This window comes from Cydia pomonella, chromosome 11, assembly GCF_033807575.1.
Source record: "Cydia pomonella isolate Wapato2018A chromosome 11, ilCydPomo1, whole genome shotgun sequence".
Lineage (NCBI taxonomy): Eukaryota > Metazoa > Arthropoda > Insecta > Lepidoptera > Tortricidae > Cydia > Cydia pomonella.
The window spans coordinates 13,529,881-13,554,379 of record NC_084713.1 but is presented as its reverse complement, the minus strand read 5'-3'; the positions used below and the strand labels follow the sequence as shown (position 1 = coordinate 13,554,379).

General features: G+C 44.7%; 2 protein-coding genes across 2 annotated transcripts; one reads left to right on the top strand and one right to left on the bottom strand.

The window, feature by feature from the left end:
- The first annotated feature begins 264 nt into the window (after positions 1–264).
- LOC133522899 (BRCA1-A complex subunit Abraxas 1-like) lies at positions 265–3,646 on the top strand. Its single transcript, XM_061858375.1, has 3 exons — positions 265–526; positions 621–1,592; positions 1,952–3,646. The coding sequence occupies exons 1-3, from the start codon at positions 443–445 to the stop codon at positions 2,075–2,077; spliced, it is 1,182 nt and encodes a 393-aa protein (XP_061714359.1). The 5' UTR covers positions 265–442; the 3' UTR covers positions 2,078–3,646.
- LOC133522908 (BLOC-3 complex member HPS1) lies at positions 3,637–24,499 on the bottom strand. Its single transcript, XM_061858385.1, has 12 exons — positions 24,349–24,499; positions 20,324–20,470; positions 19,420–19,532; positions 19,061–19,270; positions 18,356–18,477; positions 16,792–16,927; positions 15,773–15,896; positions 14,981–15,137; positions 13,291–13,413; positions 11,192–11,340; positions 9,859–10,058; positions 3,637–5,278 (listed from the first exon to the last, which is right to left on the bottom strand). Exons 1-12 carry the CDS (start codon positions 24,442–24,444, stop codon positions 5,101–5,103), a joined length of 1,755 nt encoding a protein of 584 aa, XP_061714369.1. The 5' UTR covers positions 24,445–24,499; the 3' UTR covers positions 3,637–5,100.

Genomic DNA, 24,499 nt, shown 5'->3' with positions numbered 1-24,499 from the left:
ATATCTCTTTCTCGCTCTCACTTATAGCTGCGTCCTTAATGGACGTATGGCGGACCAACTTCTGTCAAACTCTGACAGTCAACGAAAATGTTAAGTAGAAGCAACGAATTCAATCGATCAAATCGCATGCGATTATCAGTGACATTTATAGAAGCCATTAGCCGGTAATTATCTCAAACTGCATGGTAATGTCTCTTGTCGTAACGTTTGTAGCAACCTTAACATTTTTCGGGCTGTACAGTCTGTGGTGCAATGTTTAAAAAAGTGAAATGTCTAATTGTCAACCAGAAACGTCACATTTTGTGATATTTCACTTTTCGCGTCATTTTTAATAAAGTAGAAAAATAAATCAACAAATACATAAATAACTCATTTCTTCAACATCAGTTGCATAGAAGTGTACCTGCTAAATTGCCATATAATTAATGAGTTATTGCTCAACATGGCATATACTGAAAAAGTGTCACTGAGCGGCACTGCATTATCCTTTTTATTATACGAATGTGTAAATTCAGTAAATTGCCAGGTAACTTTAATTACAGCTTTTTGAAAGTATACTAAAGTCAAATTATACGTTTCATTTAGAATTTTTTTTTACCTTGTGCATATTTTGTTTGCAGGAGGGATTTCTGATTGGGGACGTGACTTCTGAAATAACTAATCACATATCTGACTCACAAAGCGATAACGCCCGGTTGGACACTCAAATAGTCATAAGAACTGTCCTGCCTTTACCCTCGGTGTCCTTGTTTTACCTACCAACCGGTAGAATAAAGGAGGATGTACTATCAAATTTACTTTCAAATACCGCAAATGAGATTGTTGGTTGGTACAAATACCGAAAAAATAGTTCGGTAAAACCTACGTTTAGAGATAGACTAATATCCAAAGGACTGCAAAAGTATTTTGAAAAGCACCATGGAAGAAAAAACTTTGCTACCTGCATATTATCGAGCAAAACTTCATCTTCCGCATCTACACACACATTTACCTACAGATTTGGTAAAATCAATTGCTTTGACATTTATGAATACATTGAGGATGTGACAGCAAATCTGGGGGAGAAGTTGACGGGCTACAAGAAGCCCCACAGGTTGTCACCGCATAGCATTTTCAATAAAATTGTAAAGGACAGCAATGTGCAGAGTAATAACACAACAGAAGCAATTCTGAGGATACAGGAGGCAGTCGATGTCCGGCTTCTTAAGGAAGCTCGAATAGCAGCTAAGAATGAAAGCACAATCAGAGAGCTAGAAGCTGAAATCAAACAAATGAATGCTATTCTGTCTGACAAGCAATGTGAAGACCTGCAAGCGAGCTATAATAAAAGTTTAGAGGAGAAGTTCATGAACAGAGAAGTGGAGATGGCTGAAGCATGTGTGCAAGCACTGGCTACACCTTCACGAGTGGACATTTTGAGTGTCCCAAATATTCTGCTCCATAGTAACAACCTTATTGAGCGTGACAACCCACCTCCATCTAGGAATGAGGCTGAAAGAAGTACCAGCCCTTTACTAATATCAAGTTCAGTGAAACAGCCCAAGTTAAATTACGCAGCTGCTGTGAAGACAAGTACACAACCATCGACCAGTGTAAGTATGATTCAAATATTTACTTGCTAGAGCCAAGTCCATTTTTTATTTAAAATGCCTTTGTTAACCTTGAATTTTATTTAATTTTTGTACATATTCCACTATTTATTCTGAACTTTCATTTATCAACAAAAAGTTCCAAATTCAACAACAAAATAACTGTGTCTGGGTCTCAGGAGGTTAAATCATTTGTTATTTTGTAGGAAATTATAAGGAAATTTAATCCCCATTAGTTTAAAGGCTAAGTCTTGCTAAATAATAATTGCCTAGCAACCATTTTTTTCCTTTCTTTGGTTCTATCCATCAATCCAAATCAATAATTGTTAAAATTTTAGTTTAATAATGTATTTTGCTTTCAGAAACCAAACAACCACATTGACGACCTCATAAGTTTTGATGTGGATGACAACAGAGTAAACAACAAGCAGACGATCATCATCAATGATGATGTGAAACATTTAGGTGACAGTTCCCCAGAGTACTGACCAGTGCCTTAACTTATTCGATAGTGTTAAGTTTCCCTACTCTAATCAAACACTATCATAGGTGGACCAAAAACTGACATTCAGTTTGTTACATTTTTTATTTATACATTCTGCTCACATGGTCTGAAGAACTGTTGGAACCCTGTTTCTTTCCTTTACCCCTTGCTTGGTGCATTGCGATGGACTGTAGGTAGCTTTCCCTGCGTTTGGTTGGTCATAGAGTCATAGAGACAATAAATTTCATGCAATCTCTATTGCATGCCCACAATTACATTGCTGTCCTGCTCGCAATGGCATTGCCCACCGGCATCATCAACCGGACAGCAATATAATGATGCACGTATCGCGAGTGAAAAAGATTTAGGAAATAATGGGTCAACAAACAAAATTAAGCTTAGAATAAATTTAAAAGTGGAAAAATTACTATCTTGGGTGAGACTGGACCTCACGGCCACTGGATCGATACTCCAGCGCTCTGCCATCTGAGCTACCAAGACCTCATCCATAGGCATTTAAATTTATTAGCATCATTCGCAGATATTTCTGCTTGTTAAAAATTTATTTAACAAACAAAATTCTTTGTGCTTTGCATCCATACTTTAGAAGGCACCAAATTTTTTAAATTTCATTGATGCTTAAGCATTTTCTGCAGCAGGTTCTGTTAATTGAAGATACCTGTGAGAAAATGTAGAAATATAACACTCAAATTATCAATTATCTCTTAATGTCAGTTGTTGGGACACCAAACACCAGTGTAAATGAACTATCTTCATTAAGTTCTCTTAGTTATTTGAAATATTACTTGTTCCATTGTTTCAAGATTCGTTAATTCTGTTCGTAAATACAAATCCCATTATTTTGTATGTTACATTGATGTTGAAAGTTGTTACTTAATGAATCTAATGATCGTTTTTATATATTTCGTGTACATATCTTAATTATTGCTGTTATGGCCGTTAAAATATATCTGCTTTAACATTTAATGCGCTCGCAAACTCATACTCACTAAGTAATTATAAGACTTTCTTCTTTGAAGTATATTCAGTCAGGCCAGTTTGCAAAATATCATCACTCATCCATCACCACGATTTGCAAATTCTTATTTAACTTACGTCTATTATTAATTTTTTTTCCTAGCGTTGTCCCGGCATATTGCCACGGCTCAAGGGAGCCTGGGGTCCGCTTTGACATGTTTACTTAAATATATTGGGGACTTTGTGATCTTAAAAAGCAATTTACTAAGGGAAACTTATTTTATGATTGTGGACCTGTCAGTTTAGCCTATACCATACTGATACCACGTGTTGAGAACGTATTTTCAATATATCACAATGCTATTCATATACCTATTAAGAATACAAGATTATTCATATTTCAGTTTAAGTTTGTTTACTTAATTTGATTACCATTAGCTATTATACCACTAGTATTTAATTCTCGACATATAGGTAAACATGTACAAGATATTTTTGTAATTATTTGTTTATAAAACTCTAAACTTATGTTTTATTTCAACTATTGTTAATTTTCTCTTCGCTCAATTATAATGAAACAAGAAATTAATACGAATTTGGTTTATTTAATTATAGTTTTAAATAAAGTATAAAAACTAAAAAAACATTGGCAAGGAATGGCACAGGAATGTTACACAAAGCTAATATCGACCGTAAGACCAAACCTCATACAGGGTGATTTAGTTATACCTAACCACACTCTGAGGGGGGATATTTAGGTTATACTGAACAACCTTACTATGGGGCCAACCCGAAATTGAGGAAAAATAATCTTGATGTTCGATATAAAACATTGGCATATTATTCACTGAAATGTATGAGACAGAAGTTCCATTTTTATGCGTTTTCGGGACTGGCCCAGTAATCCTGGATTACTGTAAGTTGTTCGGTATGACCTACTTATTCACCCTTCAAAGTATGGTCAAAGAACGAAATCACTCTGTATAAATGTGTTTCTCTCGCTATACGCTATACAGGTACTTAATTGTATAAATTAACAAATTCTTATTTACTACGGTCATCAAAATAACATTTGCATAAGAAAAACTACACAACAGAAACATGAAAATATACATTCAATACCATAATTAATATATTAGGTTACCTATGTAATACCTACAAGCAGTCACAATACTTATAGTAACATAAGTACAGTTACTATAGAAATATATTCGGGAAAAAATATTCCAAACAGAGTTTAAAATTGGAGACAGTACTGTAATAAACTTTGGCACGTTTAGCCTCAATGTTTTATTATGGAAATTATACATTCCTGATTATCACAATGGCTCCTCAGGATGGTAAAAGACGCATTTGACACGGTGAATCTACTTTTCTTATTGAAGCTCGGGAACTCGCACTCGCTGGTGAAAGCCCTATGACTTGTCTCAGCTTCAGTCAAGCGTTAACAGGCTGGGTTACCCAAGTAAAATGGCAACTAAAAAGACCCTCAGATTTCAACGCAATGAGACCAAAAATTTAGAAATCTATGAATGCGCCCATTTATCTAATGTATCTTAATTGGGCAAGGAGAATATATTTTGTACCTTATTTTGAACTTAATCTCTTTTTGATACCGTTCAAACCTTATGAACAAATCAACGCCTACATACCCATTTATGGGTTTTGATCTAACAATGGGGCAACTGCCAATTTGATTGTCTATGGCATTGTCGAATACCATACAAAAATTGTACTATGGCCAGAGATACAATAAAAATAATAATATTACAGAGAGATTGAGATTATAGAGCGCGGCGCCATCTACATTGGCTTTGACCGCATTACAAGATTTTAAAATCAAATGTATCCCGTCAAAAGAGTTCCATCAGCGGGAAAGATTACCGTTATACATTTTGTGAAAACAAGTTGGGGGGGGGGGGGGCGTCCATTAATTACGCGAGGCTGTTTTGAGGATTTTTGACGTGTTATGTGATCGTGTTACGGGGGGTTCTACTGTACATAGAAACGTCAAGAGCGCCATTTACGTCTAGTTTTTACCGGCCTTCTTTAAAGTAAGTCTGTAGCAGTCGCAGGGTTGTCAGTGAACAGTTCGTGCACGGTGTGCGCCAGCCGGCGCGCCTGCTGCACTGCCGTGGTCGCGGGCAGCAGCCCTAGGTGCACACATATCAGTTCTTTGATGGTTACTCCTTGGGAATCGTTTGGGAAGGCGAGCTCCACAAGTTGCCTGGAACGAATAATAATTTTAGTTTTATTTTAAGCACAAAATTCAAAATGGCGTCCAATTTTTTCAATGTGGTCATCGTTTCGCAAAAAAATCTTTTCTTGGACCCTCAATACAAATCAAATTTTAACGCAAACAGATTTTTTTAAATGGCACTTATTTTTATATTTCTTTCCCTCGAAAAAAAAACTAATATGATTTAAAAGAAATAATAAAATACAACATATTTATTTACGTGACACCAGTTAATCGAATGAGCGAGCTAAGCGAAGCGAAATTCTTACATTCAACATAGAACATAGAACGGCTGGCTAGGGCCACGTCCCGAGATTTCGATGTTTTTAAGTTTATTAGTTCTGTTTTTTTTTATACATTTTGGTAGTGATGAAATGGTAATAATAAATCCAAGTTTTCTACCTCGAAAGCCCTTGGGATCATTGTAAAGTACATGAAAATCCATTCAATTTTAGGACTTTTTCAGTTTTTGAAAAAAAAATCCACCGAGAACCAGGGTTACGGCAAAAGTTACTATGCACACTTTCAAGAAGTAGAAATTTGCAATTAATTGACAAAATAATCTTAATAGTCTTAGTGAGCCAAATAGTTTCTACGGCTTCTCAAGGGTTTGCAAAATTTTTAACTAACTGTAACTGCAAAAAAGGTTGTACCAGCAGTTGTGGCTGCAGGGAAGCAGGACTCAAATGCTCAGCTGTTTGCAACTACAGCAATGGTCAATCCTGCGAGAATATACCAGACCGGAGGTGTGTGCCGACATTGAAAAACAATTTATTGATGATCCACCATCAGATGACGATTTCGAGCTGCCTGATCAGGTTGACGAAGAAATGCTACCACATACGCTGGGTGCAAAAGAAGTGCTGTGGATTCAGAGGACAAGCGTGGTCCATCAAAGATATATAAGAGATGCGAGTTATAACAAGTTCCCTCACTGTACTGTATATTATACACATAATGATCCGAAGGGCTTTCGAGGTCGAAAACTTGGATTTGTCATTACTATTTCATATATAAAAATCTCAAAATAACATATATAAAAAACAGAACTACCTCATTTGATGTAAGGCAACACCTCTTTTTTGGTACGATTTCCATGTATTACAGTATTGTGGCAATGCAATACTGCTTGCAGTCAATGTCAATTTATCGAGAAATTTAAATGAAATTTGACGTTTCCTGCTGTAATGCGACAATACTGCGTATTGCATTACTGCTTCAAAAGTCAAAGACGATATGTTGCTGTACGTATTTTTGATATTTGAGCCAGTAAAATAGTTTTTGGCGAACCGCGAGTTCTCTGTTCAGGGCGAACTACTAGTTAATAAAAGAGGGTATAAAAGTGACTCGGCGTAATGCCACGGCAAGTTGCAGCGCTCATTTTAGGTGAAGTCCTAAAATTATGAAATCAGATTTCTTCCATTTTAATAATCAAACCCGTGGACGTGGATCTGATCCCGCACATATTTCACTGTATCATTTTTTTCCCGATTTCTGTCGGTTTTTGTCCCTCGATACGGTTATCATCGGTTCGCGGTTCACATTTGTCGGCGGCGCCCGCGCGTGATTCACGAACCAAGTTAAGAGCGTCGTGACAACCCTGAGGACCTCCCGCCAACATCAAAATATCCAAAATCGTTATCGGGCTCTCTATCGCCCTCGCACATTTGAGCGACTCGAATATGAAGGTCATGCGCTGCAGGTATGCGTTTAAGAGCACAGAAGCCTACCTGTAGAAGGAGTTGAGGATGTCTCCGGGCGGCGGCAGCGCGCGCACGGCGGCGGGGTGCGGCGCGCGCGCGGGGCGGGCGGGCGCGCCGCGCCGCTCCCACCACAGCACCGCGCAGGTGGTACCCTACCTGTAGAAGGAGTTGAGGATGTCTCCGGGCGGCGGCAGCGCGCGCACGGCGGCGGGGTGCGGCGCGCGCGCGGGGCGGGCGGGCGCGCCGCGCCGCTCCCACCACAGCACCGCGCAGGTGGTACCCTACCTGTAGAAGGAGTTGAGGATGTCTCCGGGCGGCGGCAGCGCGCGCACGGCGGCGGGGTGCGGCGCGCGCGCGGGGCGGGCGGGCGCGCCGCGCCGCTCCCACCACAGCACCGCGCAGGTGGTACCCTACCTGTAGAAGGAGTTGAGGATGTCTCCGGGCGGCGGCAGCGCGCGCACGGCGGCGGGGTGCGGCGCGCGCGCGGGGCGGGCGGGCGCGCCGCGCCGCTCCCACCACAGCACCGCGCAGGTGGTACCCTACCTGTAGAAGGAGTTGAGGATGTCTCCGGGCGGCGGCAGCGCGCGCACGGCGGCGGGGTGCGGCGCGCGCGCGGGGCGGGCGGGCGCGCCGCGCCGCTCCCACCACAGCACCGCGCAGGTGGTACCCTACCTGTAGAAGGAGTTGAGGATGTCTCCGGGCGGCGGCAGCGCGCGCACGGCGGCGGGGTGCGGCGCGCGCGCGGGGCGGGCGGGCGCGCCGCGCCGCTCCCACCACAGCACCGCGCAGGTGGTACCCTACCTGTAGAAGGAGTTGAGGATGTCTCCGGGCGGCGGCAGCGCGCGCACGGCGGCGGGGTGCGGCGCGCGCGCGGGGCGGGCGGACGCGCCGCGCCGCTCCCACCACAGCACCGCGCAGGTGGTACCCTACCTGTAGAAGGAGTTGAGGATGTCTCCGGGCGGCGGCAGCGCGCGCACGGCGGCGGGGTGCGGCGCGCGCGCGGGGCGGGCGGGCGCGCCGCGCCGCTCCCACCACAGCACCGCGCAGGTGGTACCCTACCTGTAGAAGGAGTTGAGGATGTCTCCGGGCGGCGGCAGCGCGCGCACGGCGGCGGGGTGCGGCGCGCGCGCGGGGCGGGCGGGCGCGCCGCGCCGCTCCCACCACAGCACCGCGCAGGTGGTACCCTACCTGTAGAAGGAGTTGAGGATGTCTCCGGGCGGCGGCAGCGCGCGCACGGCGGCGGGGTGCGGCGCGCGCGCGGGGCGGGCGGGCGCGCCGCGCCGCTCCCACCACAGCACCGCGCAGGTGGTACCCTACCTGTAGAAGGAGTTGAGGATGTCTCCGGGCGGCGGCAGCGCGCGCACGGCGGCGGGGTGCGGCGCGCGCGCGGGGCGGGCGGGCGCGCCGCGCCGCTCCCACCACAGCACCGCGCAGGTGGTACCCTACCTGTAGAAGGAGTTGAGGATGTCTCCGGGCGGCGGCAGCGCGCGCACGGCGGCGGGGTGCGGCGCGCGCGCGGGGCGGGCGGGCGCGCCGCGCCGCTCCCACCACAGCACCGCGCAGGTGGTACCCTACCTGTAGAAGGAGTTGAGGATGTCTCCGGGCGGCGGCAGCGCGCGCACGGCGGCGGGGTGCGGCGCGCGCGCGGGGCGGGCGGGCGCGCCGCGCCGCTCCCACCACAGCACCGCGCAGGTGGTACCCTACCTGTAGAAGGAGTTGAGGATGTCTCCGGGCGGCGGCAGCGCGCGCACGGCGGCGGGGTGCGGCGCGCGCGCGGGGCGGGCGGGCGCGCCGCGCCGCTCCCACCACAGCACCGCGCAGGTGGTACCCTACCTGTAGAAGGAGTTGAGGATGTCTCCGGGCGGCGGCAGCGCGCGCACGGCGGCGGGGTGCGGCGCGCGCGCGGGGCGGGCGGGCGCGCCGCGCCGCTCCCACCACAGCACCGCGCAGGTGGTACCCTACCTGTAGAAGGAGTTGAGGATGTCTCCGGGCGGCGGCAGCGCGCGCACGGCGGCGGGGTGCGGCGCGCGCGCGGGGCGGGCGGGCGCGCCGCGCCGCTCCCACCACAGCACCGCGCAGGTGGTACCCTACCTGTAGAAGGAGTTGAGGATGTCTCCGGGCGGCGGCAGCGCGCGCACGGCGGCGGGGTGCGGCGCGCGCGCGGGGCGGGCGGGCGCGCCGCGCCGCTCCCACCACAGCACCGCGCAGGTGGTACCCTACCTGTAGAAGGAGTTGAGGATGTCTCCGGGCGGCGGCAGCGCGCGCACGGCGGCGGGGTGCGGCGCGCGCGCGGGGCGGGCGGGCGCGCCGCGCCGCTCCCACCACAGCACCGCGCAGGTGGTACCCTACCTGTAGAAGGAGTTGAGGATGTCTCCGGGCGGCGGCAGCGCGCGCACGGCGGCGGGGTGCGGCGCGCGCGCGGGGCGGGCGGGCGCGCCGCGCCGCTCCCACCACAGCACCGCGCAGGTGGTACCCTACCTGTAGAAGGAGTTGAGGATGTCTCCGGGCGGCGGCAGCGCGCGCACGGCGGCGGGGTGCGGCGCGCGCGCGGGGCGGGCGGGCGCGCCGCGCCGCTCCCACCACAGCACCGCGCAGGTGGTACCCTACCTGTAGAAGGAGTTGAGGATGTCTCCGGGCGGCGGCAGCGCGCGCACGGCGGCGGGGTGCGGCGCGCGCGCGGGGCGGGCGGGCGCGCCGCGCCGCTCCCACCACAGCACCGCGCAGGTGGTACCCTACCTGTAGAAGGAGTTGAGGATGTCTCCGGGCGGCGGCAGCGCGCGCACGGCGGCGGGGTGCGGCGCGCGCGCGGGGCGGGCGGGCGCGCCGCGCCGCTCCCACCACAGCACCGCGCAGGTGGTACCCTACCTGTAGAAGGAGTTGAGGATGTCTCCGGGCGGCGGCAGCGCGCGCACGGCGGCGGGGTGCGGCGCGCGCGCGGGGCGGGCGGGCGCGCCGCGCCGCTCCCACCACAGCACCGCGCACGCGTGCAGCGCGCCGCGCCGCCACGTCGCCGCGCTGTAGCCCTCGCGGGTGAGCGCGGCGCAGCGCGATACTATGCTGTGCACCTGCAGACATCACGCCACAGACTGAATACGACATACAATGGGAAATAAATTCTACAGTCGTTGACGGGGAAGCGATTCCTCTCTGCCTGTCTGGCAGGCGTATTATATTAACGAGAAGCGCTCATCTTATACGGAACGTTACATTGCAGAGGTGTATGCACACACAAGCGGCGTAAGTTGAACACAAACGCGGCGTATCGAGCTCACGACCCGCTACAGTGTGCCGTAACGTAACCTTATAGTGCGATTAGGAAAAGTGATGTACATAGGAACATACTTAATTTAATCGTTATCTTCTAGAAAAGCGAAACGCGCGCAAGGAATTTCAGTAAACCTCATGAGCCCGGGAAACTCCTCCACACACGATGCAGCATCAGGGAACTGTGACTACTATACCGCCTGTCACATTATACATTAGTTTACACTCACGGTGTGCGGCGCACGCATGTCCGCACAGTCCGCCATGTCGGGCGCGAGGAAGCGGCCCGCGGTGCGGTCCACGTACACGAAGTGTATGAGCCCGGGAAACTCCTCCACACACGATGCAGCATCAGGGAACTGTGACTACTATACCGCCTGTCACATTATACATTAGTTACACTCACGGTGTGCGGCGCCAGCATGTCCGCACAGTCCGCCATGTCGGGCGCGAGGAACCGGCCCGCAGTGCGGTCCACGTACACGAAGTGTATGAGCCCGGGAAACTCCTCCACACACGATGCAGCATCAGGGAACTGTGACTACTATACCGCCTGTCACATTATACATTAGTTACACTCACGGTGTGCGGCGCCAGCATGTCCGCACAGTCCGCCATGTCGGGCGCGAGGAAGCGGCCCGCGGTGCGGTCCACGTACACGAAGTGTATGAGCCCGGGAAACTCCTCCACACACGATGCAGCATCAGGGAACTGTGACTACTATACCGCCTGTCACATTATACATTAGTTACACTCACGGTGTGCGGCGCCAGCATGTCCGCACAGTCCGCCATGTCGGGCGCGAGGAAGCGGCCCGCGGTGCGGTCCACGTACACGAAGTGTATGAGCCCGGGAAACTCCTCCACACACGATGCAGCATCAGGGAACTGTGACTACTATACCGCCTGTCACATTATACATTAGTTACACTCACGGTGTGCGGCGCCAGCATGTCCGCACAGTCCGCCATGTCGGGCGCGAGGAAGCGGCCCGCGGTGCGGTCCACGTACACGAAGTGTATGAGCCCGGGGAACTCCTCCACATACTTGTGCAGCGTTAGGGAACTCGCGTCACTACCGCCCGTGCACCCACATTACACATTAAGCGAAAATATTGATTCCAACACACAGCTAAACATAAATTGTCTCGTGACATTCAAAAGTAAAACTTTTTTTTTTTTTTAATGGGTTATACAAATGGTAAGTCATTATATAAAGTAGAATCTCTATTTTCTACCTAAGTGAGGTATTAAATTTGTAAAATTACTAATTTACTAGTCGAAAATGGCAACACCGTTCCAAATTAAGCGTCAATCGCATTAATGTTGCCGGTTTTGTAGTTTTTTTTATAAAGAGTTTAGGATGAAAAAAACTTAGTTTAAATAAGTACTATTATATTTTTGGTACGTCAACTATTTGGATATTTTTATAGAACCTAGTAACCTTCGAATAAATTACTAAAATAAAATATTACTAGTAGCGTAATTCTTACTAAATTCAAGCTGATGTTTGGGATTGGTACACTAGTGGCACTAGCAAGTAAGTGTGTTTTTATGCGTGTATTCTACGGCATTAAGTGTAATTTTGGATTCAATCCAACTCTAGGTTTAAGATCGGCTATGGGTCACGAAACAATTTCTAGTTGCAAAATAAAAAATCATGCTGTACGCTTAAACATAATAACTTTTATCTACACACATATCATAAATCTCTATGATGCCTCCAAAATCCGTAAATAATGGCCAACATTACAATAAACTGTTTTGTTACAACAAATTTCTTATCTGTGATGATGTTGTAATTGCTTAAAACACTCGTGTGATCTTTTTAAGAAACTCACTTCGTTCGTTTCTTAAACCCACACTCGTATATTTTGATGCCATCTTGTGGGCTACCTCGTAACAGTAAACATCACATTTACGCCTCGCGCCAAAAATCTGACGTCTCCTGTGCTGCCTCCTACAGATCATGCACGCTCCCTATCGAATGATACGGAAATAGGCCCCCAACTCTAGTTTGTCTGTGAATTAAAAAAAACTACGAATGCGTGACATGCGTGCAAAAAAAGTTTTCATTTACCGCCATTTGGCGTACAGTTATCTTTTAATTAGTTTTAAGTATGAAATGAATATGTTTTGTTGTTTTTAAAGTAACAATTTCAATAGGTGCGTGTAAAATAAGCGATAAAAATATTTCGGTGACGCCACCACATATCCGCGAGTTCCGCCAAGAGAGCAAAGATGCTCAACGTTGGCTGTAATTTGGGTTAGTGAATATATCATAGAAAGTTTATAATATGTGTGTAGATAAAATAGTGTATGTAACTGTACATAATTAGGCATTAAAACACTCGTGTGATCTTTTTAAGAAACTCACTTCGTTCGTTTCTTAAACCCACACTCGTGTATTTTGATGCCTTTTATTATGTAGCAGTCACATAAACTACTATAAAACCACGCATCAAAAATGGATGGGGTTGCAGCTCTGATAAGCAACCCTTATTTAGTACCTACGTCATGCTGTAGGAATAAGAAAAATATGAATCAAGCAAAATTATGAATTTTGACGTCTTCATACAGGGTAGTTGCACCCTACAACACACTGACACAACATTCCAAGTGAAATGGAGTGATATACAATAATACACATGCCTTGTTTTCTAACACAACAAGCCTTTATAAAATATCCGTTCATAATATTTCAAAGGGGCAGGTCTAGGGCTATACCTGCAAAAATCTAAGTTATTAAAATTTCGAGTCTCTGAAACTCTAATTACGTCTTTATTGGAAAAAAGAGAAAGATTTTCTTTGAGCTCAGTAACACGTGTAACAGACTCCAGCAACTAAACCCTTAGAACGCCACGCCTATCGTGTGCGGCGCTTCATCGTGAGCCTTATCGGAATGCACGAAGGTTGGTATTGGACTGCAGCCGCGCGCGTCAGTTGACGTTTTTGGTGGTCAAAGGGTTAAAGTGGTTCGTCCTATAAATTCAAATGCCTTGTTCATGTGACATGCACAAATTGAAAAGGATATGATCCCATGCTGAAGTATCGCTGAGCTTTGATCTTGAGGAAGTCGACGTACGGCGCCATTGCTGTCTTCACCTCTTTGAGCGGAGCCGCCAGGTTCAAGCTGGGTATATCCGGTTTTAGCAGCTCTGTAGGACAAGATAATTAAGCATAGGTCATAAGAACTATTTCTTAATTAAAACTTTATTGCACAAAAAACATAAACACTTAAAAGATACGCCCAAGCATATGTATGTATGGTATTTTATTTACTACAAATGGACAGGGTAAAATATAAGTCATCAGGAGCTAAGACTGTTTCCAATGCGGTGTGCATTGCCGTGGCCGTGGTCTTGCAAGGTGGTCGTGCAAGACTTGCGCAGTTCCAGCCATGGACCTAGAATACTAAAGGACGTAGTTTCGCTAAAACACAACTAGGATTCCATCATCCACCAATTTCATAGTATTTACTCGTGACACACAGTCATTGACAGTTATCTCTATGGCCTCATCCACCAATTTGCCGTCAGTTGAATTGAAACGTCAGTGCATTAATTGTTCGAAGAAAAAAATTAAATACGCAACGCAAGCATCCGTGGTCGAATGTTGCAAAAAATATACCGATCGAAATAAAAAAAAAGAGCAGGATACATTTTCACAGATAAAGTTAATCAATTATCACGTTATCTTTCGTAAAATACGATATTAATCCATGAAGTTGTAACTAAAGTAGAAGGTGCTCTAATTTTTTTGCTATACTAAATTGAACCTTATCACCGAGCTAGAAAGGTGTTCGTACTAAACTAGAGAAAATGTATATGTAAATGTACTCAATCCACCTAGGTATGAAATTCGTGACACACATTGAAATCGTCCGCCATTGCAGTGTCACAGCTGGTCGTCAGTGGCGCGGCCTCTGTCAAATTGTTCCTCTATGGTTCCAGCATCCGCTCGATAGTCTTGAATTCGATTTGTTTTAGCTATTCTGGCTATGGAACCCATAAAACTGAAGTCAATTTTACCTATGACAGTTTCTAGTGCAGTGTGTATCGTCGTGATCGTGGCCTCCGGTACGAGGGGTGTGGTGGTCGTGCAAGACTTGCGCAGTTCCAGCATTCGATCGATAGGGACTTCGTTCGATTTGTTTTAGCTATTCTGGCTGTGGAACCCATATAACAGAAGTCAGATTTACCTATGATCGTTTCTAGTGCGGTGTGCATCGCCGTGGCCGTGGTCTCCGGTGTGAGGGGAGTGGTGCTCGTGCAAGACTTGTGCAGTTCCAGCATCCGCTCCATAGAGACTTCGTTCGATTTGTTTTAGCTATTCTGGCTATGGAACCCATAAAACTGAAGTCAATTTTACCTATGACAGTTTCTTGTGCAGTGTGTATCGTCGTGACCGTGGCCTCCGGTGTGAGGGGTGTGGTGATCGTGCAAGACTTGCGCAGTTCCAACATATACCTCCATAGAGACTTCGTTCGATTTGTTTTAGCTATTCTGGCTATGGAACCCATAAAACTGAAGTCAATTTTACCTATGACAGTTTCTTGTGCAGTGTGTATCGTCGTGACCGTGGCCTCCGGTGTGAGGGGTGTGGTGGTCGTGCAAGACTTGCGCAGTTCCAGCATCCGCTCCATAGAGACTTCGTTCGATTTGTTTTAGCTATTCTGGCTCCCATTGGCTATTATGGAACCCATATAACAGAAGTCAGATTTACCTATGACAGTTTCTAGTGCGGTGTGCATCGCCGTGGCCGTGGTCTCCGGTGTGAGGGGAGTGGTGGTCGTGCAAGACTTGCGCAGTTCCAGCATCCGGCTTGATAGACGCGCGCAAAGATTTGCGTTCGATTTGTTTTTACGAAGGGCGTCGGTTGTCTGAAAATAATAATCGGATAAGCACAGTCAAGTCGACGTAAAAAAATCTGAACGACATTATACACTTCAAACTAAAATTCGTATTCACTTTGCTTTATATTTTTAACCTTGACTGTACACGAAAAAAATCAAAAAATTGTCAGTGAAATTTGAATCTACAGTGTAAAAATAGAGTTGATTTTGTTTTGTTAGAAAAGTTAACACGCATTTCTGTTCTGTTCCTATTGAAAATGATATAGTCCTATAGGTAGGACCGTGAACCTTAGGAGGGTATATCGGAATTATCGGACTAACCCATAGAATTTGTAAATTAAAAGGTTTACGTAATGCCACAAATTTAGCAAAATTAAGCAACAATGGGCGTGGCTTGTGCAACTCGGAAATTCATTTGTCTATTTGCCTCTCTGTCGCTTGAATATGCAAAAGTGATAGAGAGGCAAATAGACGAAACTGATCTTCGAAGTCCGCAGCAGGATTAAAAGGACTAATAATAATGTTCAATTTAATTTAAAAAAAACGTTTATTCACGTGTCATGCCTTACAACTATTTACAATATACTTCACGTAGTGATTATATGCTCTTTGATATACTTCTGCCAAATCACAGAGTGAAGTTTGAGTTGGAAGTTATTTACCTTTTTTAAAGCCGCTTCCAAGGCATCGAGTGTGCTGGGCAACAGCTCTAAATTCCTCTGTAACAGCAGTCTACGCAAGTTGGACAGGATTTGGGACGCCATGTTTACTGCTATCCCCACCTCTCTATGAATTAAAGAAATGATAATTTAAACCGCCTGAACTACATGATGGAGTATATATTAGACCAGGGATCTCCAAACCCCGGCCCGCGGGCCAAATCCAGCCCGCGAGGCGTTCCAATCCTGCCTGCGGACACCCAACGCGACAGCCCACGGTCCGGCCCGCGGGAGGTTGTCAAACTGATCCCAGGCTCCAGGGGTTCAGCATTCATTGAGAGTGGAACTGTTCTTAACAGCAACTACTAGACTCCCTCCCCCCACCCCGGCCCAACCGATAGAGGCCCGCGCGAAAGTTTCTGGGGTGCAATATGGCCCTCAGGTAAAAAAGTTTGGAGACACCTGTATTAGACAAACGCGGTCACCGCATTTTATTTATAAGGTATGGGAGTGCATGTTTAAGTCGAGTCCATGTTTCCGTTCTGTACTCACATTAAAAATATGTATCTACAAAACCCAACTTCTAAGGCAGAGTCGCTTTCCATATAGATTTTCGTACATGGACTCGTCTGTTGCTATCTCTATTACACGCGCATAAGTATATTGCTGTCCCGCTCATGATGCCGGTTGTCAATGTCACCGTGCGAACATGACAGCAATATAATTATGCGTGGGCAATAGAGATAGCAACAGGTAGGTCAATATACGAAAATTTATACTGAAAGCGTCTCTGCTTTACTGATGAACATGAGTTCTTATATTATAACACGGTGTAGGTTAACACTCAGTAGTGTTGCATAAGTTTAATGCACCTATATTGTGGCCTATTAAGGGAAAATCAATTTTTCCGCCGTTTCGAAAGGCGCGCGGTTACAGCCCAATATTAACCTTCGTGTATCCTAACAAGGTTCACAATGTCGCGCCGCACACGATAGGCGTGGCGTTCTAAGGGAGCTACCTACCTCATCTGCATGTCCCGCAGCACGAGCAGCACGAGGCGCGGCGCCACGCGCGCCACGTGCAGCGAGTGCGGCGCGCACGGCGCGTGCGCCGCCCCCGCGCACAGCTGCACCACTGCGCTGTTCTGCTCCGAAAGCCCTGTGCGGCAACACAATTTATTCAAAATGTCTTTTGAGGGTTCCACAGTCAACTAGGAACCCTTATAGTTTCGCCATGTCCGTCTGTCTGTCTGTCCGAGGCTTTGCTCCGTAGTCGTTAGTGCTAGAAAGCTGAAATTTGGCATGGATATATAAATCAATAAAGCCAAAAAGTCGTACAATAATATCTAAAAATTTAATTTTTTTAGGGTACCTCCCCTACACGTAAAGTGGGGGTGATTTTTTTTTTTGCTTCATCCCTACTGTGTGGAATATCGTTGGAAAGGTCTTTCAAAACTAATAAGAGTCTTCAACAAACATTTTTTGATAAAGTGAATATATTCGGAGATAAAGGCTCCGAAAGAAAAAAAAATATGTCTAAAAATAAAAATATGTTTGAACCATAGGTCCAAAAAATACGAAAAAAATCTTGGAAGTAGAGCTTAAGATAGACATTAAATGAAAACTATAGCGGATATGATAAATTTATCTGTTTTTGAGCTATCGCAAAAAGTTTCCCCTTCATAGTAAAAAGACGTACATCCACAGTTCATCCCTTGGTTAACAATCTACTAAACTTTAAGTTCCAGTTTAGCTTATTGTGACGGATGAGTAACTACGGAACCCTACTCTGAGCATGGCCCGACATGCTCTTGGCCGGTTTATTCAGTATATCACATGTCTTTGAGTTTATACATCTTGTTATAAATTTAAGCCACTTGCAGAAGTTTGATTGAGTTGGAATCCAAATTATTGCCATAATTTCTTTGACAATTAAATAATACGAAAGGTGACCAGAGAAACTTACAGACGAATAAAACACGACAGCTTACTTCACGACCGGCCTCTGGCTTCTGGGGGCCTACCGCAAAAACCGAAATTCGCAAATTGCGGAAATCTTGCTCTTATATTCTCACTAAGACGTAATTAGTGTGACAGATAAATGCCCGCAATTGACGAACTTCGATTTTCACTGTTATAGCCCTGTTGTGAAGGAATAATAGACGCGCAAAACTACCTTAGAAGTTAGGTAATAATGACGTGTATAAAAGGAAATATTTGGACAGTCAAAAGATAAATTGTTTTTTGTACAGCTACCTCCGACGCACCATTCTACGTACCTAATAAAAAGCTAATGGTGTAAACTATATATAAGTGGACGCTCAAGCTGCGGCGAGCAACAGGCATTTAACCTCCTAAGTTCCAGTCATATTAAATTTGGAACCTTTTTTAATTTTATTATAGTTCAAAATTCGATTTGTATTTGTCCTTTTAAAAGAACATCGGGTCTTAGGAGGATAAATGAAAAATGCGAGTGTCTTCAGCAACCGCTGCTCAAATTTCTTGGGCACTCGTCGCAACGCTGCACCGCCGAACGCACCGCTGGTGTTTCGTTTCTGTTTTTTTATATTACACAAATGTCACGTACAAGGTAGCCGGATCGTTTCGTCATCTTCTTGATTCCCGGACTCTTCCCAGTACTCCTGCGCGGCGATGCATTGCATGCTCATCAGGATCAGGTCCGGCGGTGTTAGCTCTTCAGTGCCACGGCTGCCAACAAATATTACTTATAGAAAAAAAAAGTTAAAAATCATCGGGTATCGTGAGTGTTGTGTTGGACCAGAGTATGAAAGTGTTATAATCAAAACCAATTGCGACTAGTTCGAAGAATATTTTACTTTACTTGTCTTGTGGGCTGCGTGGTTTCCTTTGTACCTATTATGAGGAGCAAGGAGAACACTCTGTGTATGAAAAAGTGTGCAAAAGCTCAAAAGGACGCGCCAATTAGAATAGGACAGAGAAGAAGGAAAGCAAAACTTCCGCTTTTAAATGGCGCACTTTTCAAAAAGAAAAATAGTGAACATTTTAAGATCGTATTAGCAAAGAGACAAAACGAGCGACTTGTACACCCGGGGGTCGTGGGCGTGGGCTCGAAACCCTGCATGTGCCAATGAGTTTTTCAAAACTTACGCATGAATTACCTATTTATAATTAGGAACCGCTTTTTGGTGAAGCAAAACATCGTGAGGGAACTAAGACTAATCGCCATAAGTCCTTGTGTCCCCCTCTGGGTCGAACGATCAAACTGTAGTTACTTTTTGCGGCTATCCTTGTCAGGATGTTAAAAACTTACCTTGAATATAATGCGAGCTGTTTGTCCCCCACGAAAAGCATCAGATGGTACTGGCCCTTTATTTGCTTCGAAGCACTCTTGAGCGCGTTCAACGCTGCCCCAGTGGCTCCTGACTCCCCTATGATTCCAGTTGCTCCTGGTATAGAGTCCCCTTTAGTTCGGCTGTCAATTAGCACGGAGAGCCAGTTGCGGTAGACCGGAGACTGGAGTCTAAGGTTGAGGAATAATGCACAATTTTGATAAGGTATTTTATGATACACTAGTGTTTTTGAAGCTTTTGGCGGTGGGCCCTAAAATTTTTCAAAACAGGGAACATGCATAAAAAAAAACAGAAAAATTAGCTCAGTCAAGAAACTTACAAATTAATATTTTGGCCACAGATGTGTTGTACAAAGGTCTTAAGGTCCAGGATTTCTCTTTGGGCATCATCCACTGACTGCTCACTAATAATCATGAAAATATGGTCCAACCACTGTAAAAAAACTGTTCTTAGCCAAAATTCTCATTACCTGTTATGCACAATACATGAGTAAATTATTCTAAAAATAACTGGAAAATCGCTCCCATTAGCCCCACACTAGCTGTTATAAAATTTTATATAATATTGTGTGACAGGGACAACATAATAAAACAATATCAATACTGTTATGCTGTCCCTGTCATACGATGTTATTTAAAAGGACCACAACTTGGATCATTCATATAATTCATATTGCTACATTCTTATTCCCCAACCAACTACAAATAAGGATGTTGCAATTGTGTCTTCTTAAGATTCCATGCAATAATCCAGTCATAAAACAAACGCTAACAGTCTCCAGCCTAGTCGATAGTGACCCTGCCTACGAAGTAGGAGGTCCCAGGTTCAAATGCTCGTAAGGGATTTATTTGTGTATTTGTCACAAATATTTGTTCCTGGATTATGGATGTATTCTATGTATACAAGTATATATGTATATATTTAACTATATATTGTATATGTCCTCCTGAGTACCCACAGCATTACTGAGCTTTGTTGGGGCTAGATCGATCTGTGTAAAACTGTCCTTTAATATTTATTCGTAAAAATAAATTAAAATGTAGTTCATTCTCTTTTAGTTCAGATTACATATTGGGGAAGCTTTTCCTCATGCTCATAAAAACATTAGTCCATGTACTAATATATTAGAACTATGAGCGGTCGGTTGAGCATGCCGCGAGCTTGTGAAGGCCCTTTGCACCTCTGGGGTGCCTTAGGACAACAACAACTAATGTATTAGTTACCTCATCAAATACGATTGTTGTGTCATCTTTGCATTGCATGGAAGAGTATGTGTTCCCAAACTGCGCAGCCATAACCCGCTGTGATGTAATGATCGGAGACAGCAGCTGTGACACTTTAGAGCCATCTGTTAGGCCTAAGTCACTATGCTAAAATGTATAAATATTTATTTACAGACAAAAGATTACAGTAAAAGTCAAAAAACATGGTAGGAATCATAGTAATAACTATAAATTAAAAAATTAAAGTATTTAATTGCAAGAATTAGATATGGTTAGCATAACAATGCTGGATAAATCTCATTTCAACAAAAAAACCGTACAACGGCAAGTGGGACTCACCCACCGAGTATTCCGTACTTTTTAGTATTTGTTGTTATAGTGGCAACAGAAATACATCATGTGTGAAAATTTCAACTGTCTAGCTATCACGGTTCATGAGATACAGCCTGGTGACAGACGGACGGACAGACGGACAGCGGTCTTAGTAATAGGGTCCCGTTTTACCCTTTGGGTACGGAACCCTAAAAATAAATATAAATGATAACTTTGGTTTCTATCTCCTACTGTAAATTCCATAGAAATTAATAATCTGCATCCGTGGCAGAAATATATAGTGAGACTAACACAGTTACTTTTGCAGTTCTTGAGATATTTGGATTTATATAAAAGGCTGGCCCCTGAGAGGTTGCTATTGCCGATGCCTAGACAGTTGCCAAAACTGTATGTCAATGAAAGCCGAATTTCAGCCCACAGTAGTGTGCCAGATAGTTGGGTTCATAACAAATTAACACACTTTACTTAATGAATTAGCTGGGTCCACACAGAGCGAGCATACCCGCGAGGCAATTTCCTCATGCACAATACAGCCAGTGTTGACATGCCTCGGTGTTGACATGCCTCGAATGTATAACAGAATATAATAAAACAACCTGGGCGGTAAATAGTTTTGATAACTTTAAATCGCCGGGAACAGACGGAATTTACCCAGCCCTACTAAAATGGGGTGGACATACATTAATCAAACACCTATCCAATCTACTGTGCAGCTGTATAGCCTTTAGATATATACCACATAAATGGAGGGAAGTGAAAGTGATTTTCCTCCCAAAGCCAGGCAAAACCGATTACTCGGATCCCAAGTCTTTCAGACCAATCAGCCTTACATCCTTCATGCTAAAAACACTAGAAAGACTATGTGACAGAGAACTGAAGGACACGGCCCTAGTCAAGGGAAATCAACTGACTCAGCTCTCCATGCTGTAGTAAGCAACATAGAGAATGCGCTAGCAAGGAAGAACTCATGCCTAGGCACCTTCATCGACATAGAAGGAGCCTTTGACAAGACAAACTTTAGCAGCATTCAACAAGCATTACAAAGACATAGAACCAATCCACTCGTAACCGAATGGATAATGAATATGTTAAAACAGAGAATAATAAGACTATCCGAAAACCAAACTCATCAAGCACTAGTCATGAGAGGATGCCCCCAGGGAGGAGTACTCTCACCACTGCTTTGGAACCTGGTGGTGAACGAATTGATAACAAAATTAAACAACAAACACTTTATGACTATAGGGTACGCAGATGACTTAGTAATACTAATCAGCGGCCTAGTAATAAACACACTATGTGATCTCACACAGACAGCACTGAAAATAGTAGAGAAATGGTGCAAGGAGAATGACCTATCGGTAAACCCAAAAAAGACCGACACAATTCTCTTCACACACAAACGAAAACTGGGTACATACGAACTGCCAACCCTTTTTGGCACAAGATTGACACTTTCAAAGGATGTAAAATACCTAGGCATAATCCTGGATGATAGAATGAACTGGAACAAACACCTGGACAATAAACTAAACAAAGCAACAGTAGCCTTTTGGCAATGCCGGAGGATGGTGGGCAAGAGATGGGGACTTGCTCCTCACATCATACTGTGGCTATACAAAATGGTAATAATGCCAATGATCAGCTATGGCTCGGTCGTATGGTGGCCCCGCACCCAGCTAACCACGGTAATAGACAAACTAAACAAAACACAAAGACTAGCATGTGTGGCTGCGACGGGCTGTATGAGAACTACTCCGACTGCGGCGCTAGAAATAATGCTAGGACTCCTACCATTACATATATATATACAAAAAGAAGCGGCTGCCACGGCTCTTCGGTTGAAAAAGCTAAACCTATGGACATCCCTCAGCTCATCGCACAAGAAGATCTATGAAAATATGATCTCAAAACTACCCATGCTGGAGGCGCCCATCGACAAAACACCAAAAACTATGATCTTCTGGAAAGAATACGCCATATCATTAACAGAAGATCCAAAAGAAGGACTAGACCAAACAAACCTAAGAATATTCACAGATGGCTCAAAAACATTTGAAGGGACAGGATGTGGTGTCTTCTCGGAGGACCTAAACATACACATCTCAAAACCCCTAGGGGAACATAACACGGTATTCCAAGCTGAATGTGTGGGAATAATAGAAGCTTGCAATGCCATAACAAGACGACAGGTGAAACACGAAAATATACTAATACTATCAGACAGTAAATCAGTACAAGTGCTATGCAGCGACAAATTTAATTCAGAGCTCATACTCGAATGTCATCGAAGCCTCACGGAAGTGAGCAAAGAAGGCAACAAAGTAACAATTCAATGGATAAAGGGGCATAGTGGATCAAGAGGAAACGATGCAGCGGACGAACTGGCCAGGAAAGGCTCAGAAACGCCGGCATATGGACCCGAGCCCATCATACCCCTACCAATATCCTATATACACAACCAGCTAGACCTACATCACAGACAACTGCACAATAAATACTGGAATGAAATGGACACATGCAGGCAGACTAAGGATTTTCTACCGGAACTGAACCACAAACTCACCAAAATACTACTTAAAACACCTCGACACCAACTACGTAAAATAATAGGATTAATTACAGGACATAACACACTTAACAAACACCTACACAATATGGGTAAAACGGACAGCCCCATGTGCAGAGCGTGCATGGAAGAAGAAGAAACAACAAAACATATTCTCCTAGACTGCAAACAGGTAGAAGTATACAGGAACAAATACCTAGGGACTCCGTGCACACTAGGAGAGGCAATTAGCAACCTGAAAACTTTGCTAGGCTTCGTGGAGGAGCTGGGGTGGTTAGAGTAGCGCTACCTCGTTTCACGCAAAATAGGCACATATAACTAACATGCCTCGGTGAGGTGGCACATTGGGGCGAGGAAAACGCGCGCGCCGCCTCGGCCCAGGCACGTCTACACTGGCCGTATTGTGCGTGAGGAAGTTGCCTCGCGCTTATGCTCGCTCTGTGTTGACCCGGCTAATAACAAACTAATCATCAAATCTCATAAAAATCATTTATTTCGTATAGATTGTGTCATTAACGAATGTTACATTGACTTTTTTTTTTTGCCATTAATATTTGTTCTGTCAAACCCAGAAATATAAAGGCTTTTTATTAATTAATTTATTTTATTTGACATTTTTCTGCATCATCATAGGTTTTATTTTAACAACAAAAAAAAAAGATGACACGAATTATATCTTAGAGCCAACCCAAGCTAACTCTGCATGGCATTTGCAATGACAAAGTGTGGTAATGTCATTATTAATGTTAATTTCTATGGAAATATGGTGTATGGTAATAGTACCAAAAATCCTAGTAGTCCAAGTTACTTGGTACTTTGCACCAAATTGAACAGAACCAAGTTAGGGAGAGTCATTATAAACGCCATTGGAAACTTACTGGTAATATATTGGTAACTGGAAAAATATTGGTAACGTGAATAATGTTATTGGTAGCAAATAATAGTTGGCAGAAATGAACAAAACACGCGAACAATATTCATATAAGTAAAAATTATGGTATATATGGGTAAAAAAAAGGGTGCGGCCGAAATGATTAGGTGAAACCTTTAAATACCTTACATCATAAGACAAGAAATATTTAAGTAATGAGTACTAACTAAAAACTCGTTCTAATGTATGTACCTGTTCGCTCAGCGATTTCATCCGTTCTATGAATTCTTCGTCCCATTTTGAATACAACAAGTCGTTCACATTATCAAAAATTAATGTTGCTTTCATTTTTAATAATTTTCTTAATAAAATATTGTTCCTTATCAACAAATAAATCTAAACA

Excerpts from the sequence above, each read along its gene's own strand:
- LOC133522899 (XM_061858375.1), top strand. The coding sequence starts at position 443 with ATGGCATATACTGAAAAAGTGTCACTGAGCGGCACTGCATTATCCTTT. Across the intron at positions 527-620 it reads TAAATTCAGTAAATTGCCAG|GAGGGATTTCTGATTGGGGA; the intron begins GTAACTTTAATT and ends TTTTGTTTGCAG. Across the intron at positions 1,593-1,951 it reads GTACACAACCATCGACCAGT|AAACCAAACAACCACATTGA; the intron begins GTAAGTATGATT and ends TTTTGCTTTCAG.
- LOC133522908 (XM_061858385.1), bottom strand. The coding sequence starts at position 24,444 with ATGAAAGCAACATTAATTTTTGATAATGTGAACGACTTGTTGTATTCA. Across the intron at positions 18,478-19,060 it reads CAGCTCGCATTATATTCAAG|CCGTGGCACTGAAGAGCTAA; the intron begins GTAAGTTTTTAA and ends ATTTGTTGGCAG. Across the intron at positions 16,928-18,355 it reads CGAAACGATCCGGCTACCTT|GGCTTTCGGAGCAGAACAGC; the intron begins GTACGTGACATT and ends GTTGCCGCACAG.